The sequence below is a fragment of the Apiospora phragmitis genome (genome assembly GCF_038363925.1).
Source record: "Apiospora phragmitis strain CBS 135458 chromosome Unknown utg000011l:1.0-3236445.0:1.0-3240683.0, whole genome shotgun sequence".
NCBI lineage: Eukaryota > Fungi > Ascomycota > Sordariomycetes > Amphisphaeriales > Apiosporaceae > Apiospora > Apiospora phragmitis.
Window position 1 is genome coordinate 1523468 of NW_027117411.1, and position 15500 is coordinate 1538967.

At 51.5% G+C, this 15500-nt stretch overlaps 4 protein-coding genes across 4 annotated transcripts; 2 read left to right on the top strand and 2 right to left on the bottom strand.

Annotated features, from left to right (window-relative positions):
• Positions 1 to 2690: 2690 nt before the first annotated feature.
• On the top strand, positions 2691 to 4883 carry PG994_013241 (uncharacterized protein; the record flags this gene model as incomplete). The annotated part of the gene is made up of 1 exon (XM_066864650.1): positions 2691 to 4883. One exon carries the CDS (start codon positions 2691 to 2693, stop codon positions 4881 to 4883), a length of 2193 nt encoding a protein of 730 aa, XP_066709611.1.
• A 2390-nt stretch (positions 4884 to 7273) lies between these two features.
• On the bottom strand, positions 7274 to 9230 carry PG994_013242 (uncharacterized protein; the record flags this gene model as incomplete). The annotated part of the gene is given in 4 exon segments (XM_066864651.1): positions 7274 to 7579; positions 7591 to 8537; positions 8565 to 8901; positions 8961 to 9230. The coding sequence occupies 4 exon segments, from the start codon at positions 9228 to 9230 to the stop codon at positions 7274 to 7276; spliced, it is 1860 nt and encodes a 619-aa protein (XP_066709612.1).
• A 717-nt stretch (positions 9231 to 9947) lies between these two features.
• Positions 9948 to 10675, top strand: PG994_013243 (uncharacterized protein; the record flags this gene model as incomplete). The annotated part of the gene is made up of 2 exons (XM_066864652.1): positions 9948 to 9960; positions 10011 to 10675. The coding sequence occupies 2 exons, from the start codon at positions 9948 to 9950 to the stop codon at positions 10673 to 10675; spliced, it is 678 nt and encodes a 225-aa protein (XP_066709613.1).
• A 229-nt stretch (positions 10676 to 10904) lies between these two features.
• On the bottom strand, positions 10905 to 14766 carry PG994_013244 (uncharacterized protein; the record flags this gene model as incomplete). Its single annotated transcript, XM_066864653.1, has 9 exons — positions 10905 to 11132; positions 11188 to 11291; positions 11330 to 11597; positions 12075 to 12672; positions 12792 to 12975; positions 13028 to 13324; positions 13387 to 13937; positions 13997 to 14172; positions 14590 to 14766. The coding sequence occupies 9 exons, from the start codon at positions 14764 to 14766 to the stop codon at positions 10905 to 10907; spliced, it is 2583 nt and encodes an 860-aa protein (XP_066709614.1).
• Between the last annotated feature and the right edge of the window lie 734 nt (positions 14767 to 15500).

Genomic DNA, 15500 nt, shown 5'->3' on the forward strand with positions numbered 1-15500 from the left:
TTTTGTGCAGTGACCTATATTATGATAACGCAGTTGACAAGCCACAGCATTGACAAACACTGGTTTTCTCTCGTGCACGCGCTTCAGCCTGGATCGCTATGTCGATAACGACAGCGGGTGGACTGGGACTGGGAGCTTGTCTTTTACGTGCATAGTCTTCCAAAGCAAACATAGCACGTACGATCGCAAATGCCGGATGGTGCCTGCAGGGTTAACCTAGGTAAAAGATCTTTATTAGTCTAGGCGGTTTCTGGCATTCGGGTTGAAAAGACGGGAAGTACCTTTCCGTCGTACCTGCGAAGCGAAATATGATCAATTCCATCCTCCAATAAACAGATCGATCTCTTCCCTTTTGGGCAATGCCAGACCAGGGACAAATTGAAAGTGCTGGGGAGCATCCTTGTTGACTTCATTGTGTAGTACCTACGGGGAATTCTCACCACCGCAGACGATCGATTTGATATTTCCATGTATGGGAAGCCATGGTCTCAGTAGCATGGTATAACCAAGCTGTATCCATCTTGGGTTCGCCAACCGTTAATCTGCTACTGTTGATATATCTGGCTAGGTATCATCAAACGTATACAGAGAGTACACGCAGTCGGACTGTGGTCCCCCCGCACATGGCTGATAACCGTTGGGGATCAAGGTAAAAGGCAATCAACCCGGCAATTTGGGACCGGCGAGCCATCAGCCACATTTTCTGACAGATGCTGAATCCGTCTGGGTGTATCACGCACGTTCATCGCGGGTATTGTGGACTATCCTTCAGTAGCTAAACAATCCTTGCACGTCCCATATGGGGTTTTAGTCTCCAGATGGGGTTTACTGATCAAGCTGGTTGAATCCATCTAGGTCTGACATATTATTGCTGCTTGCTTGTCAGCAACAAACCTTGGGCATTGAGAGAGTTGGCGGGTTAGCTAAGCCTTGATGTTTGCCTCGGTGCGATAGACTTCAAATTGGGCTTTGCTGTACATTTCCCAGGTAGATGAAGGCCGAGCAATGTGGCGTGTTCAACAAGTCGAGAATCAGGGACCCCCTGCCGGACGTGGTATGGTGTTGGTGTAGGGTGATGAAATCGCGGCACTCACGGAAGTGGGATTTTAGCATTCTCACTGCCTCCTACTACCTCCTTCTGTCTACGTACTCCTTTTTCTCTCCTTTTTTGGTGAACCCCCTTCTTCTACTTTCAATATGAGCAGCTATGGCAACCAAGGTCAAACATCCGTGCGACTTCGGAGCTGAGTGAGGCGCGTCCCGTGGTGTGAGACATTGCTCGTTCATGATGCTTTTGGACAGGGCCTCGATCGATCAGGGTATGAAACGCACCAGCAGCTGTGCAGTACAATACTTTCGTTCTTATTTGGTTATGTTCACAATGAGCAGTGCACAAGTATATCTGATACGGAGCACTCCTCGGCGTCCAAAGGACCATGGTAGTAAACGGCGTATAAGAAATCAAGCGCTACTACATTGCCCGCACAAGGTAACGGCTAGCTGCAGGAGTTCAATGTATGGAAGGCCAGGTACATGTAGCAGGTATGGTAGGTTCTACTCGATTGAACACATGTATCATGGCGATATGCAGCGTGCTCAAGCGGCAAGACCTGTCATTTCGGTCAAGGTTGCGAACTTGCCGGCGCACAACATCTGCGGGTGTGTGTAGGTCAGCTGGGTGGTGTCGAGCATTTGCGACAGTACCACCTACCTCAACCGGACAAGCCTGCCCTCCTCTGCGCCGCTCATCATCGCCAGGAACAAGACCGATATGAGATTTGCCTGTTCTGCTATACGTGGCCTATCATCCACGGCATCTGATTCGCATCCTCCATTGATAATCACGATCAGCCATGTACTGTTTCGTTCTAGGGCCGAGCTTGTCGAGAACTAATGCTGAAGCGATTTAACAAGCAACTAGAGAATCATGTCATCGCTACAATACTAATACTACTAACAATGGTTTCTTCTTTCCTTTTACATACTCGTGCCGGTGGAGAGAGCTCCATACTGCACTCCCCGATCCGTCCATCAAAGGCCTGCCGATGCGATGGTGGCTGCGCGCTATGTTCCCAGACTGGTCCATCCGAGCACGCTTGGTGCCTCTCACCTTGTGGGGGAGGGGTTCTCCAAGCGAGAGACCTGGGCAGCATTGTATACTCGTAGACTGACCATGCAAGTAAATGAACTGCGACCCACTACTAGGCTTCTCATAAGAAAGCCCCCCCGGTCCCCGGTCTCATCTTAAGACCTGTAGATTACCGTTGTTTAATCTACATACATGGGCCTGTGGAAGATGATGGCGGCTTATTAGATGGCACCTCGTCGACCCTTACATACGCAGAGGCATTGATCCCTCCGCGCCCTAATCACGGTTCCCCGTCCCCAAGCACCACAACTACCGCTCTCATACTTGGACGCCGGGCTTGGCTTGGGTGAAGGTAGCACTGCATTTCTCCGTCTCGCCGTTGGCTTAAGGGAGGTTCGGGTTTGTCTAATAATCCTACTTCCTTCCACTTCCTTGCCAAAACCCAGATGTGCGTCCAAGGTTCACCTTCTGCCTCACAATCGACCCGACGGCGCAGCGCAGGGTGAGAAAGAAAGAAACGGCCGAAGATCCTGCCGGTATTGAGTGGAAGCCATGTTAATTGTTCACCACACGCTGCTCGGCCTCGCAGCTTTCTGTGTCCATGGGGTCTACTCAGCCGAAGGTCAGTTCCATCCCACAGGGAAGACCCCTGATATTCGCAAAGCAAAGTACTGATCCAAGACTTACAGGCCCACGCAATGGTCGCTTCGACCGAAGGTCTTTCTTCAATAACTCAGTAACACCGACAGAGGCGGCAGCTGGAACGTCAACCGGGCCGAGCACAGAAGCTTTAACCAACTTGCTGGGTTCCCCAGCTCCCGCGGTAGCATCTTTGTCAACTAGTCTTTCTGGGTACTCTACTGCCGTGGTTGAGCAGACGTCGTCTTTGTCCACACCAGCATCATCCCTATCCTCATCAGCTATACCCGACGCGCAGTCCACTGCTGTCACGACGTCGGGAGCACATGGCAACCTAGATGCCCTGACTAGCGGTCGGAGACCTCCGCCCCCACCACATGGGTTTTCCATCATCACGTTCAGGCCTGGCCCCGGATCTACTCAGAATGCCACGACTGTCCCCCATTTGTCTTCAGGGGCCTCCAGGCTTGCCAGATCATCACCCCCGGTGGTGATACACCCGACACAAACTAAAAATTTCTATTTTGATCCTACGGCAGGCATGATCACCACCATGCACCCGGCCACGACGCCAACCTCAACCTCAACCCCTGCTCTTACTGAAAATGGCTGCCATGCATCTACCGACGACGGGACTGTTACCGAGATATCAGTGATACATACTTCAACTATAACGTGGGCGGGTGATCCCGCCGATTACACCCCACCATTCCCGGAAGAGCCTCTACCTTGCACTCAACCGCCCACCGGGCGCTTCTCCGCGTCAAGATGCCCCGATGGGCAAACAACGTGTGACTTACCGTGGTTGCCCACGCCCACCGAGGCCCCCACAACTCCTGTATGGGGCTCGGTGACCGCCACCAAAAAGAAGGCCAGGCCCACGGTGATCTTCTGGACCACAGACAAGAACCCAGTCGTCGTGTTCTCTTCCTCTCCTCCTCCGGATTTTCTAGGGGGTAGCAAGCCAACGCAGCAGAACGAGCATGAGACAGTCGGCCCGGGCGCTCCAGATGCTCCAGATGCCTTCACTACACCGGTGTATGGCAAGGTGACGACGTCGACGCCCCGGCCACCCCAGCCTGCTGTGACACCACAACCAAACGCCTCACCAGAGCCTTCCGAGGTTACAGTAGTAATCCAGACAACACAGGTGATCATCAACGGACAAACCTTTACAGATAACCCTCGAAGCAAGTCGACCACCGCGGTTGTTGGAACCGACACGTTCACCATTGACCCGAGCCAAGTCGTCGGTCATGGATCCACCATCACCCGCCCTTTTGTCAATGGCGTCTTCGTGCCAGCGCCTTCAACAACCGTTGTCGACGGGCTACGGGTTGTATATGGACCGTCAGCGGCTACGATTGACGGCACTTCGTTCGCAGTTGGTGCAACTCCAACCACGGCGACGATCGGTGGGCAAAAGATTACTATTGGCCCTGGCGGCATCTTCTTTTCAAGCCAGGTCTTACCCGTAGCGGCAGAAGTCGGCCCTCCGCACCTGGAAGTGATAGGCGGGACGCTGATCACCGCGATTGGTCCGTCGGTATTTGTCGTGGGCGGCACTTCGATCACTTACGGCCCCAACATGAGTCCCATCACCACGTCCATCGGCAAGGATAAGGTGATGATTGGCCCCTCGGGCGTAGTTGTTGATAGTTCGACCCTGGGAGGGATCGCGGCAGACGCGACGGCAACGACATACAAGATTGTGGGCGGTGCAACCATGACGGAAATGGGGACGACTGCCGTTGTCATCGATGGTGTCACGTATAGCGTCGGCGCAGGAGCGACCTTGACTACGACTACGGTGATAGCGGGCCAGAAGTTGACGATCTCGCCCCAAGGCGTGGCCGTGTCCACCAACACCTATGCTCAGCCGTATGCAACGACCACCGTGCTCAGTCCGGGGAGCGCACCGTCTGCAGGCTTGAGCTCACCAACCGCAGCTGCAGATCCGGGCTCCTCTTCAGGCTCTTCTACAGGCTCTTCTCCAGGCTATTCTCCCGGCTCCTCTCCCGGCTCCTCTCCGGGTTCAACTTCGACTTCGACGGAAGAGTCCAAGTCCAAGCCCAAGAACGCTGGAGCCATTATTCAGCTTTCTTGGGAATATTGGGTCTTTATGATATGCATAACATTCGGCGCATGGGTTTGACTACAATAATGTATTACGGCAGATCTGGAGTTATTTTCTATGGAAGGCGAGGCGCACTGGTGAATTACGACGGGTTTCAAAAATTTGGGATAGGACATATTCACGACGGAACGATACCCCCCAAAGCTAGCCTTTCCCGCACAGGAGACGTCGGCCAGGGTTTTGGATGACTCGGCAAGCGTGGGCTGGCTCGTATATGTAATAGCAGTAGCAGTGCATGACATCGTGTAGCCCACAAGACCAAAGGCTCAAAAAAACAGGTCTTCTACTAGCTGCGTATCTCGTGTTACTGTTTGTATTTGGCAATTTAGATAGCACATTCGATGATGGTGATAATACCCATCCAGTATGTATTTACTGCCATACTCGGATTTTCCTTCTGGGGTCGCATTCTTGCCAGGGCAACAAATTTTCACGAGTGAGACCCCGGCGAGAGGGCCGCTCATGCAGGGAAAAAGCCATCCGGCAGCTAACCGCAACCCCTAAACAAACCTATTGGACTGGAACTAGGTAGCGGGAGGTTTGTGTAAGACAGTTGAAACCAAGACGCCACCGCCACCTTGGCTGGAAGGTTTAAGTGGTAAGAGAGAACAGACACGCACGGCGCACGCTGAGACGCGCGGTAGGAACCGACATCTCTATGCACACATATCCAGGGCAATGGGGATTGTTAGGTTGAGGTATCTAAGTGTATGTAGGAAGGAGGCGGCGTGGAAGCGAGAGAGGGAAAGGTTCTTGATCCCGATGACTACAATTAGCCGGGCTTCGTTCTCTTCGGGGGCGCAACCGGCTCGCCGGGTTAATGGGCCATGCCATGCGCGTACCTCAGAACCAGTACATACCAGAACTATGGTGCAGAAGTACGGTAGTTATCAATGGCATGGGTAGATTCCTGCCTCTCCCACCCCCCATTCTCAGACAACCGCTCCAGCTCCACTAGCAGCAAGCCGGTGGCGCGACATACGTGCTGTCGCCATGTGCGCATGGCTTGGTGGTGGGCATGGGCATGAATGGGGGGGACTCTATGTATCGTACATACGCAGCAAATCAACCATCTACTCCGAGCAGCTCTACCTCACGTACAGCTTTCTTCTGCCAGGACCCTTCTCGATTGCTGCTATAAGCTGCATGCTTGGCCCCATGGCCGGTGGCGTGGCTTCCAATCGCAACTGCTACGGCTGAAGACATGCATGCAGATACATGTAGGTCATGCATGGCCAGCCACGCCAAGCCAGCCAGTCAACCAGTACTGAACCAGCCAACCCCCCCTTTCGTTTTCTGTATTGCTGCTTACCATTTCGACAGTCAGCTCGTTTACGAACACGCTCGAAAAATAATGGTTTTCGCTGCTCACAAGACCTGGGGTCCAGACCGGTCGGCGACCGTCAACTCGACCTGGGTGCTTCCTCCAGAGGTGGCTACAGAAAGCGCACGCAGATAATGAGGGAAACTCTTCTCGGTCCCGGGAAAGGAGTTGAGAAGGGAATAGGCACGGAAGCGCATCCCTGGTAGGGGGGAAGAGTACAAGAGTCGAGCCTCACGGAACGTTTTCCGCGCCCCCCTTTGTCTGTTGGCGGTTTTCCGACGACAACGACGACGAGAAAGAGCTCGCCGTACTCCACCACCCCTGTTCGCTCCGTCCATCGTCCATGTACAGGCTGCTCGATTTCGTAAGTTCGTATGCCATTGGCCGGGAGCACTGGAACTTCGGATGTTCTGGATGTATCTATCTTATATCCTTCACGCGTGAGGAGACATGCAAAGAAACCCCATCTCCCAAATCCCGCGGGCTACATGGTTTGGTAGGATCTACCTTACAATCAGCATCTAAATCCTCCACATGCAAAGAATACCCACGATCCAATGGGCGCTTGTGGCGCGATTCTCTAGAGACGTTGATCTTTCCTGTTCCTACAGCCAGTGCGTCCGGTTTCATTTCCCTCGCTTCCACGTGGGTGGCCATCAAGAGGAGCAGCGCGATCGATGTTCCATCACTGCTCTCTGCAGACATGCGGCACATGAAGAGTGAGCCAGTAGGATTCTGGTGTTTACTTACCCACGTGGGTGTTAAGGTGAGGTGTGACGCAGGTCCACCACCGCATTTCAACATTCATTGCTGTGCGTGTAACAGCCAGCGCGGTGCTCACAAGGGTGAATAGGAAGGCTTGAGTAGCAGTGGTGGAGAACGATGGATTTACTATGGGATGCGGTGGAATGAGGTAGGTCTGAACGTTGGAAGGGGGTGAAGACTTTAGTCAATGAGCTTATTAAGATGCGAACGAATCTACGAATATACACCTTTAATCAAGTCAGCTTATGATGAATCACTGTGTGGCACAACGTGAGAGTCCCAACTCAGTTTTTTAAGTAGTTTGGAAGGCATACGCTCATCATGTGCTTTGCCCAAACAGTCTATTGCCAGCAGCAACCTCCCTCAGGATGCCGGCTTCCTCCAACTCTTGTATCAACCTCAACAGCGCGTCGTCCATGCCCTTGGGCACCAACAGAGAAATAGCAATCGGCAGGTGTGCCCTGGTCCCAGTAATCCGGGAGGTGAACTCGACCTCGCCAAGGGGCACGACATAATCCGGACAGCCGGAGCCGTAGCTGATCGAGTACACCGAGAAACCCTCCCAGAACAACTTGCCGGGCTCCCGCCTCGACACGTCGTCACGATACTGCGGCTGTCCCCAGGCCTGGGGATGACTAGCAGCGGAATCGTCCCGTTTTCGACCTCGACCTCGACCTCACTGGCCCCATCATCTGCAGCATTCTCCTCCTGCCCCGAAGGCGCAGTCGCAGGGGTAGGGGCTGGTAGAAGCACATTGTTCACCCAGCGCGCGTAAACGTCCAAAGCTTCGCGCGAGCGTCCCAATTCCTCGTCCGATACACCGGCACCGTAATCGAGCCGGGCCTTGGTCGTCGGCTCAATGAACGGCTGTCCCCGACCAGGATGGGCGCGCTGGAACTTGGTAACGAAAGGCTTGATGACGTTACGCGCCATAGACCCGTAGACTAGGTTGGTGTATACCGTCCGCGTGTACTTGGCGAGGTCCTCGTCGGTGCTCTCGGGAGAAGGGCGGGTCGCCCGCCACTGGTCATACAGATTGATCCTGTGGCGTTGGACATCGAGGTGGGCCTCCAGACGGGTGATAAAGGATTCGAAAATGGCAGCCGCAGGGGTTTGGGACTCGTGGTCAATGGCGCTGGGATGCGGAAAGAATTTGGGTGTCTGACTCGGTGCCTCCGAGGAGGGAGATTCGATGGCGTAGAGTAGCTTGAACTTCCTCCTCCTCCCATGAGACTCCAAACTCTTATGGTCGGCTTCCCTCCGGTTGCCATCGTTGTCACCTATCATCACCTGACTCACAGCACTTGCCAATGACGCGGAACGCGTAAACACTCCTATGGTATCAAAATCACGGTAGTAGACAAGTGCCGAGGAGGAGTCAACGGCTTCTAGAGATGGCCGTATCCCAAACAGACTGTTGACACCTGCTGGGTGCCGGATCGAGCCTCCTGTGTCACTGCCGACCGTGAAGTCGAGCCAGGCGTAGCTGGCGCACGCGGAAGCGGAGCCCGAGCTGGACGAAGAAGGTTTCTGCCACCCATCGCCTCTCGGATTAGTAGGCGTGACCTCCTCGAGTCTGGGGACTTCGTGTCAGTGTCTCTTTCGTTCACGCCAATATCGATCGAAGGGGTAAGGTAGACACAGGAGGTGGGCGAGCGAATTGCAAGTGGGAGTTATTCTCAAAACGCACCATTCTAGGGGATCCTGGCCATCGCACCACTGGCTACATCGTAGCTTGCCGACCATGACAGCCCCTGCGGCCAGGAGACGCTGGATGCATGGCGCCGTGATTTCTCTTGGTGGATGGAGAGTGCGGTAGTCCTTACTCCCGTTACCCGTCTGGAGACCTGAAGTATCTATGTTGTCTTTGACGCCAAAGCGAAGGCCAAGGAGCGGCTTCTCGTTGGTCGGGTTGCTGAAATAAAGCCTTGAAGGGACTGGTATCAACTATGTAGGTTGGGGGTAAGTGGTTGAGCCATGACAGCGTCCATATAGGGTGTACTTACGTCAGAGGCTTCGAACCACCGGAATTGCTCATCAGGCCGCCTTGGCACCACGCCCCGTGTGAAGGCATTGCTTTGGTCAGCCATCAGTCGCGAGGCTGCGTACAAGTTACCGGTGGCGGCATGGAGTACATAGGGGCCAGGAGGGATGTGGAGGCCTCCCGAAACACTGAGGCCCAAGGCATCTGGGAATCTCGTCTGGACTGTCTGAGGTGGTGATGCGTCTTTAGATGGGTGGATTATCACTAGGAATACTGTTAACGTTTTGTCCATTGCGAATGAGAATAGAACAACATGGGAGTGAGGGCTTTCAGGTGCCAATTGGTCTCTTCCCAGCTGCACCTACTTGATAGAAACCCTTGGGACCACACATCGTCCACATCAAGCCTTGTTTGGAACTTGCTGAGAGTAATCTCGGAAGAGATGACGTCGTCGTCGAAATATGTCGCCGGTAAAAATTCACAATCTTGGACAGATGGCCTCAGAGTGGTGACAGGCTCAGCATGGAGAAGATAGGGCTTGCAATCTACATGGATAATGGTGGTGGCGATGCTGCTGTCTGAGTTGACAGTGGCCAGCTTTGCCCTTTCTGACATCCTGGCTGCTGAATTGGGTAGGAGTGCGCTGGCGTCAGGAAAAGGCAAGGCGGCATGTGAGAAATTAAAGGCTTTATTTACCAGTGAGCAGGGAGAGTGAGAATGCACAGAAAGACGGTCGTAGGGCCCAGCTGAGCAGGCTGAGGTTCTTAGGGCGTTTTATGGCGCCGATTCAGTGCATAGAGGCTTGATGGCCTCACTGTCGGATTGGCTCGCCTTTAATGGCCCAATCATGAAGAACCACCACCACAGATCCCTGAGATTTGCACTTTCAACGTACCATGTCGCCGCAAGCATGGATTTTGGCAACAAATGAAGAACGCCTGCTGACTGGTATTGCGCCCGAGAATCAGTATTGAATGATGAAAAGATGGCGTGTTCCCATTTCACTGTAATGGGCACTCGAGGTAATTCATCTTTGCAGTTGAACAATGTCGCTACGTCCTCGGAGCAGCAGGAGTGAGCAAAAGTCCAAAGCAGACAGCGCAGCCGCGCGTGTCGGCTCCCCTCCCTACCACCCTCAGCAGTTTGCTATACCATGACACCGCGGAGAAGGCCTATCTCAACAACTATGGGGGAGGTACCAGTCACTTCTCCAAGTATTCAGTTGCCGACGTCTTCGAGGTACATGAAGGAAGGGGCGGCATTCTTCGTGAGGGTTTGGGCGATGATGAAATCAGCGATTGGCTCAAGTCAGAGACCAAGGCGCCGCTGAGGGTGCTGTTCATTGATGCCCTGGCCGAACAGCCCGACATGCTGCCCGTCACCGAGTCCATATTCCGAGAGGCGGTGGCGTCGTTAGATATCTCTCCAAGGTTCATTGACAACCTTGGAAGACAGCACATGCCCGGTCGCGAGATCCGACACCGCCGCGACGGGTCGAGTAGACACGAGATGTGGTACACGGCCGTTCTGAGGAGCGACGGCACAAGCCTCAATTACGGCAACGTCAATCAGATTGTCGAACTGACCCGGCAATTTGGATACTGGCAGAGACTTTGCGTCTGGACTGATTCTTGGCAACATCGGAGAGAAGAAGGACAGAGCACATCAACAACGTACATGATCTTGCGCTGCCCCCTTGATATTAAGCAGGCCCTCGGCAATACGTTTTTGGGATAGCCTGGCCTTAAGCTGCTTGAACATCCCATGTCTGTCCAGTCATTTGTCATGGACAAAATCGTCTTGTTAGCATGGGATTTCATAGCTCATTGCTCAGGGCCCTTGTACAATTGGGTGTGTCTCTATGAGTACCGCGCTGTCGATTCAGCAGTCGTGGAGCCTGCTAATACATCAGTTGCAGGAAAACAAAGCCTCCGAGCTTCAGACCCCAAATGACTACGCAGAACGGTTACGTGCCTTCCTCGCGCTGTCGCGGCAGATCTACCAAGTCTCGACTGACTATGACATTCTTAAAGCGAGCGCCGAGCACCTCAAGTCGCAAAGCGCATGGTTCAATGATAGACACCTGACGCATGCCCCTGCTGACGACTTGGAAGGCCGGGATACCCATGTCGCTGTGGACGGCATCTTCAGCCAGATCTCCCACGAGGTCAGCCTCCTGCGCACGTATTCGAACCTGTACCTCGAGCGCAGCAAGATTCGGGATCGACGAGTGCTACGCCATGACCAACCAGCGCGACAGCGAGCTCAACATTGGCATCGCGCAGGCCTCCAACCAGGACAACCGGTCGCTGCTCATCATCCAGATCCTCTCCACCATCTTCCTGCCGGCGTCCTTCGCCAGCGGCATTTTCGGCATGGGTTCTTCTCTACCTCGGATGACGGGGCCGTCTTCGTCGTCAACGGCCGCTGGTGGATCTACCTCGCCATCTCCGTCCCGCTGACGTCGGTCGTCTTTGTCGTCATGGTATACTACCGGTGGCGAGATGGGAGCAGAGCCGAGCAGGACTGGAGGCGGCGGAGAAGCGTGGCGGCAGCAAGCGAGGCGGATCTCGAGGCAGCCTCCCACCGGGATGCGTTGGGTAAGAAACGGCGATGATGGAGAAATGGACCAAGCGGGCTTTGGTGTAAGTGGCACTATCTAAGGGAATCACCAGCTGTAAAGAGCTTCTTTAAAGAGCTTCTTTTATGTCCTGGCTTTTCCATCTCTTCTCGGGAACACGAGCAACATCGAAACTAGCACCTATTCTTCCATTTCTGAGATACTAACCGCTACACCACCCAGTGAAGGGGCGTAGAAGATAGTACATTCGCTCTGCCGTGCACTAAGGCAACAGGTTACAACCATTGATGGCAAGTAGGAAACCCTCAGGAATAGGAGGGTAATGAACGTATATGCAATTTGGACACACTCAGCTTCTGCATTTACCACCTTCCATAATTACTGTTGCAATTGAGGTCATCTCATAACGGCATTGCAGTCGACCACTCTGTACATGCTCGAGGTTCATCGTCCTCACGATGAACGACTCTACTTCCTAGGAACCGAATAGCTAAACATCCCATTACCAGCCGAGCTGACTCATTTCATCTATGGCAACCGCCAAAGCAGACGAACTACCATATCTTCCTCCCACAATGCATTCCGGCTTAGAATGGTAGTAGCATCCTCTCTGGTCTTCGCCATGCCACCGATGACTAGGGCATCTTTCAATGCCAGTCTGACCGCTTCAGGCATTTTCCCAGCGCTGCCACATAGGCAGATAATAGCCCCCTTGGAGACGAGCTCGCAAACTTCGATGGCCTCGCGGCGGATGACGTCCTGTACGTAGACCTTTTCCTTTTGATCACGGGAGAAGGCCGTGTAGACTCGGACCTTGAGTCTCTCCCATTCCTCTTTGTAGAAGAAATCAGCCGCCTGATTGCGCCCACCGAAGAATAGTACGTCCTCTCCTCGGCTACGTTCAGTAGCACGCTCACAAAAGTAGCTTCGGATGGGTGCAACACCAGTACCGGGTGCTATGGCAAGGACGGGAAGGTTAGAAGGGTTGGTTTGAGGATGGTAGTATGGTCGTCGCGAAGATAGATCATCAGGCTCGATCGGGGGCCCGTGGTGCTCTCCTATGCCGACTTGCATCATATTACCAGGAGATAACGATTCGATATACCGTGATGCGAGACCCTGACGTGTCTTGCGCAGTACTGTCTTATACTGACTAGAGCTATCAGAAGCTCCACGCGTATCAAATTCGTGCCCTCTATCGGGAGGAGCGACCCGCCACTCGCAATACTATACTCTCGACCGCGTATCAGAGGGAAGATCGAAGGCACCCACTGGTAGGGAACCTTGACAGATGAAAATTCCTGCAGGACCTCCAAAATCGACCGTCGTGGCCTCGAGGTATAGTCGTAAAACTCATCCGAGTATGTTGGGTCTGCGAATTCCGTGATCCGTTGTATCTGCATCTGCTCTGTGGCAAAGAACTTTATATGATCGAAGAAGATGCGTTTAGGGATCGCTGTGATGTCGTAGTTATACAGCAGGAGTTGCCGCAATGTTGTATTAGGTACTGGATAACAGTTCTTCGGCGCATGCTCGATGGGAATACCATCTTTTCGAACGGGAATAGTGGACAAAAGGCTCGTCAGCCACATCATTCCAGTCCATGAGATCGATCAAGGCTTGGACATCCGCAGGGAAATTCTTCGGGTAGAGGACCAGGGTATCACCTGGGTCATAGCGGAGCACTTCGGGAGTCCCATCATTTAGAGATCTAGGGTGGACAGCCATCGTGAGGGATCGGACGTCTTGCCAATGGTCTTTGGGAGTAACCCGTACATTAGCCGTGACTGTGGCTGTCCAAGAGTCTAGCCCTTCGGCGTCAGTATTGTTATTTCAGAAATATGAGAAGGCACGCCGGAAGTCGTACCTGGGATAGGCAGCAGATCTTTCGGGGGCGCCTTTGATAGCTGTACCTCTTCTTTCAAAGAGTACTTGGAAGGATGATCCTTCAAGATGTTTGGGCGATCTAGAAGCTCGGTGCTGGCTTTGATGTCTGTGTTCTTAGATAGGCGAACCTGGTAGCCCTGCCAGCCAGGACGAGCTCTTTCGGCCATGAGCTCCTGTTCCAGCATCTCTCCAGGGTAATCAACATGGCTGAACTGAGCAGCCTTGCTGCCGTCCAGGCTCGACATTCCTGCTAACTCCAGGGTAATCTTGGGAGGCAAGTGAACGTCGGCAGGGATCGGTAAAAGACCCTCAGGGAGCGGATAATTTGACAGAAGATGCTTGCGTAAACTCAATGACCACGGCAGGTAAGTGCCATCGATTCTGGGATGGTAAGTTGCTGGGCCGGAGTCAAAGTTTGAGGGGTGTGCATACCCTTCGTCGTGACGTTCGTCCGCCTCCCCACGTGGATAAAATTCGTTTGCTCCTAGTTGCTTAAGGCGTACGTACAGTTTCTTTGCTGCCCAATTGTATCTGAAATATGGCTAGTCAGTGATGAGATGCTAGGATGCGTGTAATTTGAGACAGCTTACTCGGTGTATGAACTATCCCCTAGACCAAAGGTGGTGAAGTTGACACGGCTTAGGCACGTGGGAGGTAGGTTTTTATTGCGCAGGCGCTTCCAGAGCTGTTGTGCATTTTTTGGGAGCTCGCCTTGGCCAGTGGTTGAAATGACGAATATAACCAAAGGATATTCCGTCAATGTTTTCTATAAGTGAGAACAATCAACTGAAAGGTCCTTTGAAAATCTGTTTGTTGTTGTTGTTGTGGTTGCAGTTACCAGAGGCAGTCGCCCCCGGCGATAGATGCACAAAGTATGGATAACTGGAGGAAAGGTGCAACCTATTGTGTAAAAAGGGGAAGGTCACAGATGTACGTTTAAGTCCAGCTGTATTTCAGCAATAGACTAGCATTGGGGTAGGTGACTGGTAACAGAGTAGCTGCCTGCCTGTGGGATATCTGGCACTGGGATACGTGACAATGGGATGGATATATCAGGCAACGGAATAGCTGGCGGTGGATAACTGGCATTGGGACAGTAGGCAGTCACTAATATAACTTTACTTGCACCACCAGCAAAGGGGATGAATATGTGGGATAGAAAGAAGAGAACAAGGGTACTCACAGGTCGGATAGCATTCATCTCCTCGAGTTCGGTTTCAAAGTGAAGGCGCCTGGCAAGTCGTTCGATGTCTTCGGCCACATCTTGGCTGTTGCCCGTTTCGGAACCATAAAGAATCAAAATTTTCCTCTCCGGCAACAGAGAACCACCTCCAACATTCTGGAGCTGTGAACCAGTCATCACGGCGCTCAGCAAGAGAGTAAAAGAAGAGAATAATCTGCTTAAACAAAAAAGCAGAGCACTTATTGCGTACCTAGTACTGTCCATATTAGACAATAGCAGTGTTCAGACCATGTGCAGTTGGAACCACATGGATCTTAACCACTAAATTAAGGGACCTTAGGGCCTGATCGGCTCGAATTTAACGCCATGGCAATAAATTCAATTCTCTACTTCACTAGTTGTAAGGATTAGCTAAAATACTGAAAATACGTATTAATTTAATACTAGGCTATTTTAAATATAATCTTCTATTAATTTAAAGGTATATATATTTTAATTATTTAATAATTTAATATAATTATAATTTTAAAAAATAATAAATTTATTATTATAATTATTTAATAATAGTAATTAATTATTTAAAAAATTTAATAAATTTAATAAATTAAATAAATTAAAAACTTTCTATATTTAATTTTAATAAATAATTTTCATTTTTTATTATCAGCTTTTAAAAATATTAATAAAAATAATAAAAACTTTTAAATTAATATTATTTTATAATAAAACTCTTTTTTAAATATATATTATTATAATTTCATTTAATTATATAACTTAACTTATTTTATAGTAAAGCTTTATAATACTTTAAGGCGTGTATAAAATATTATAACTTAGTTTAATTATATAATTAAACCTTTATTATAAGGCGTTATAATAATACCTCGCGACGCTTATAAAAATAAATATAA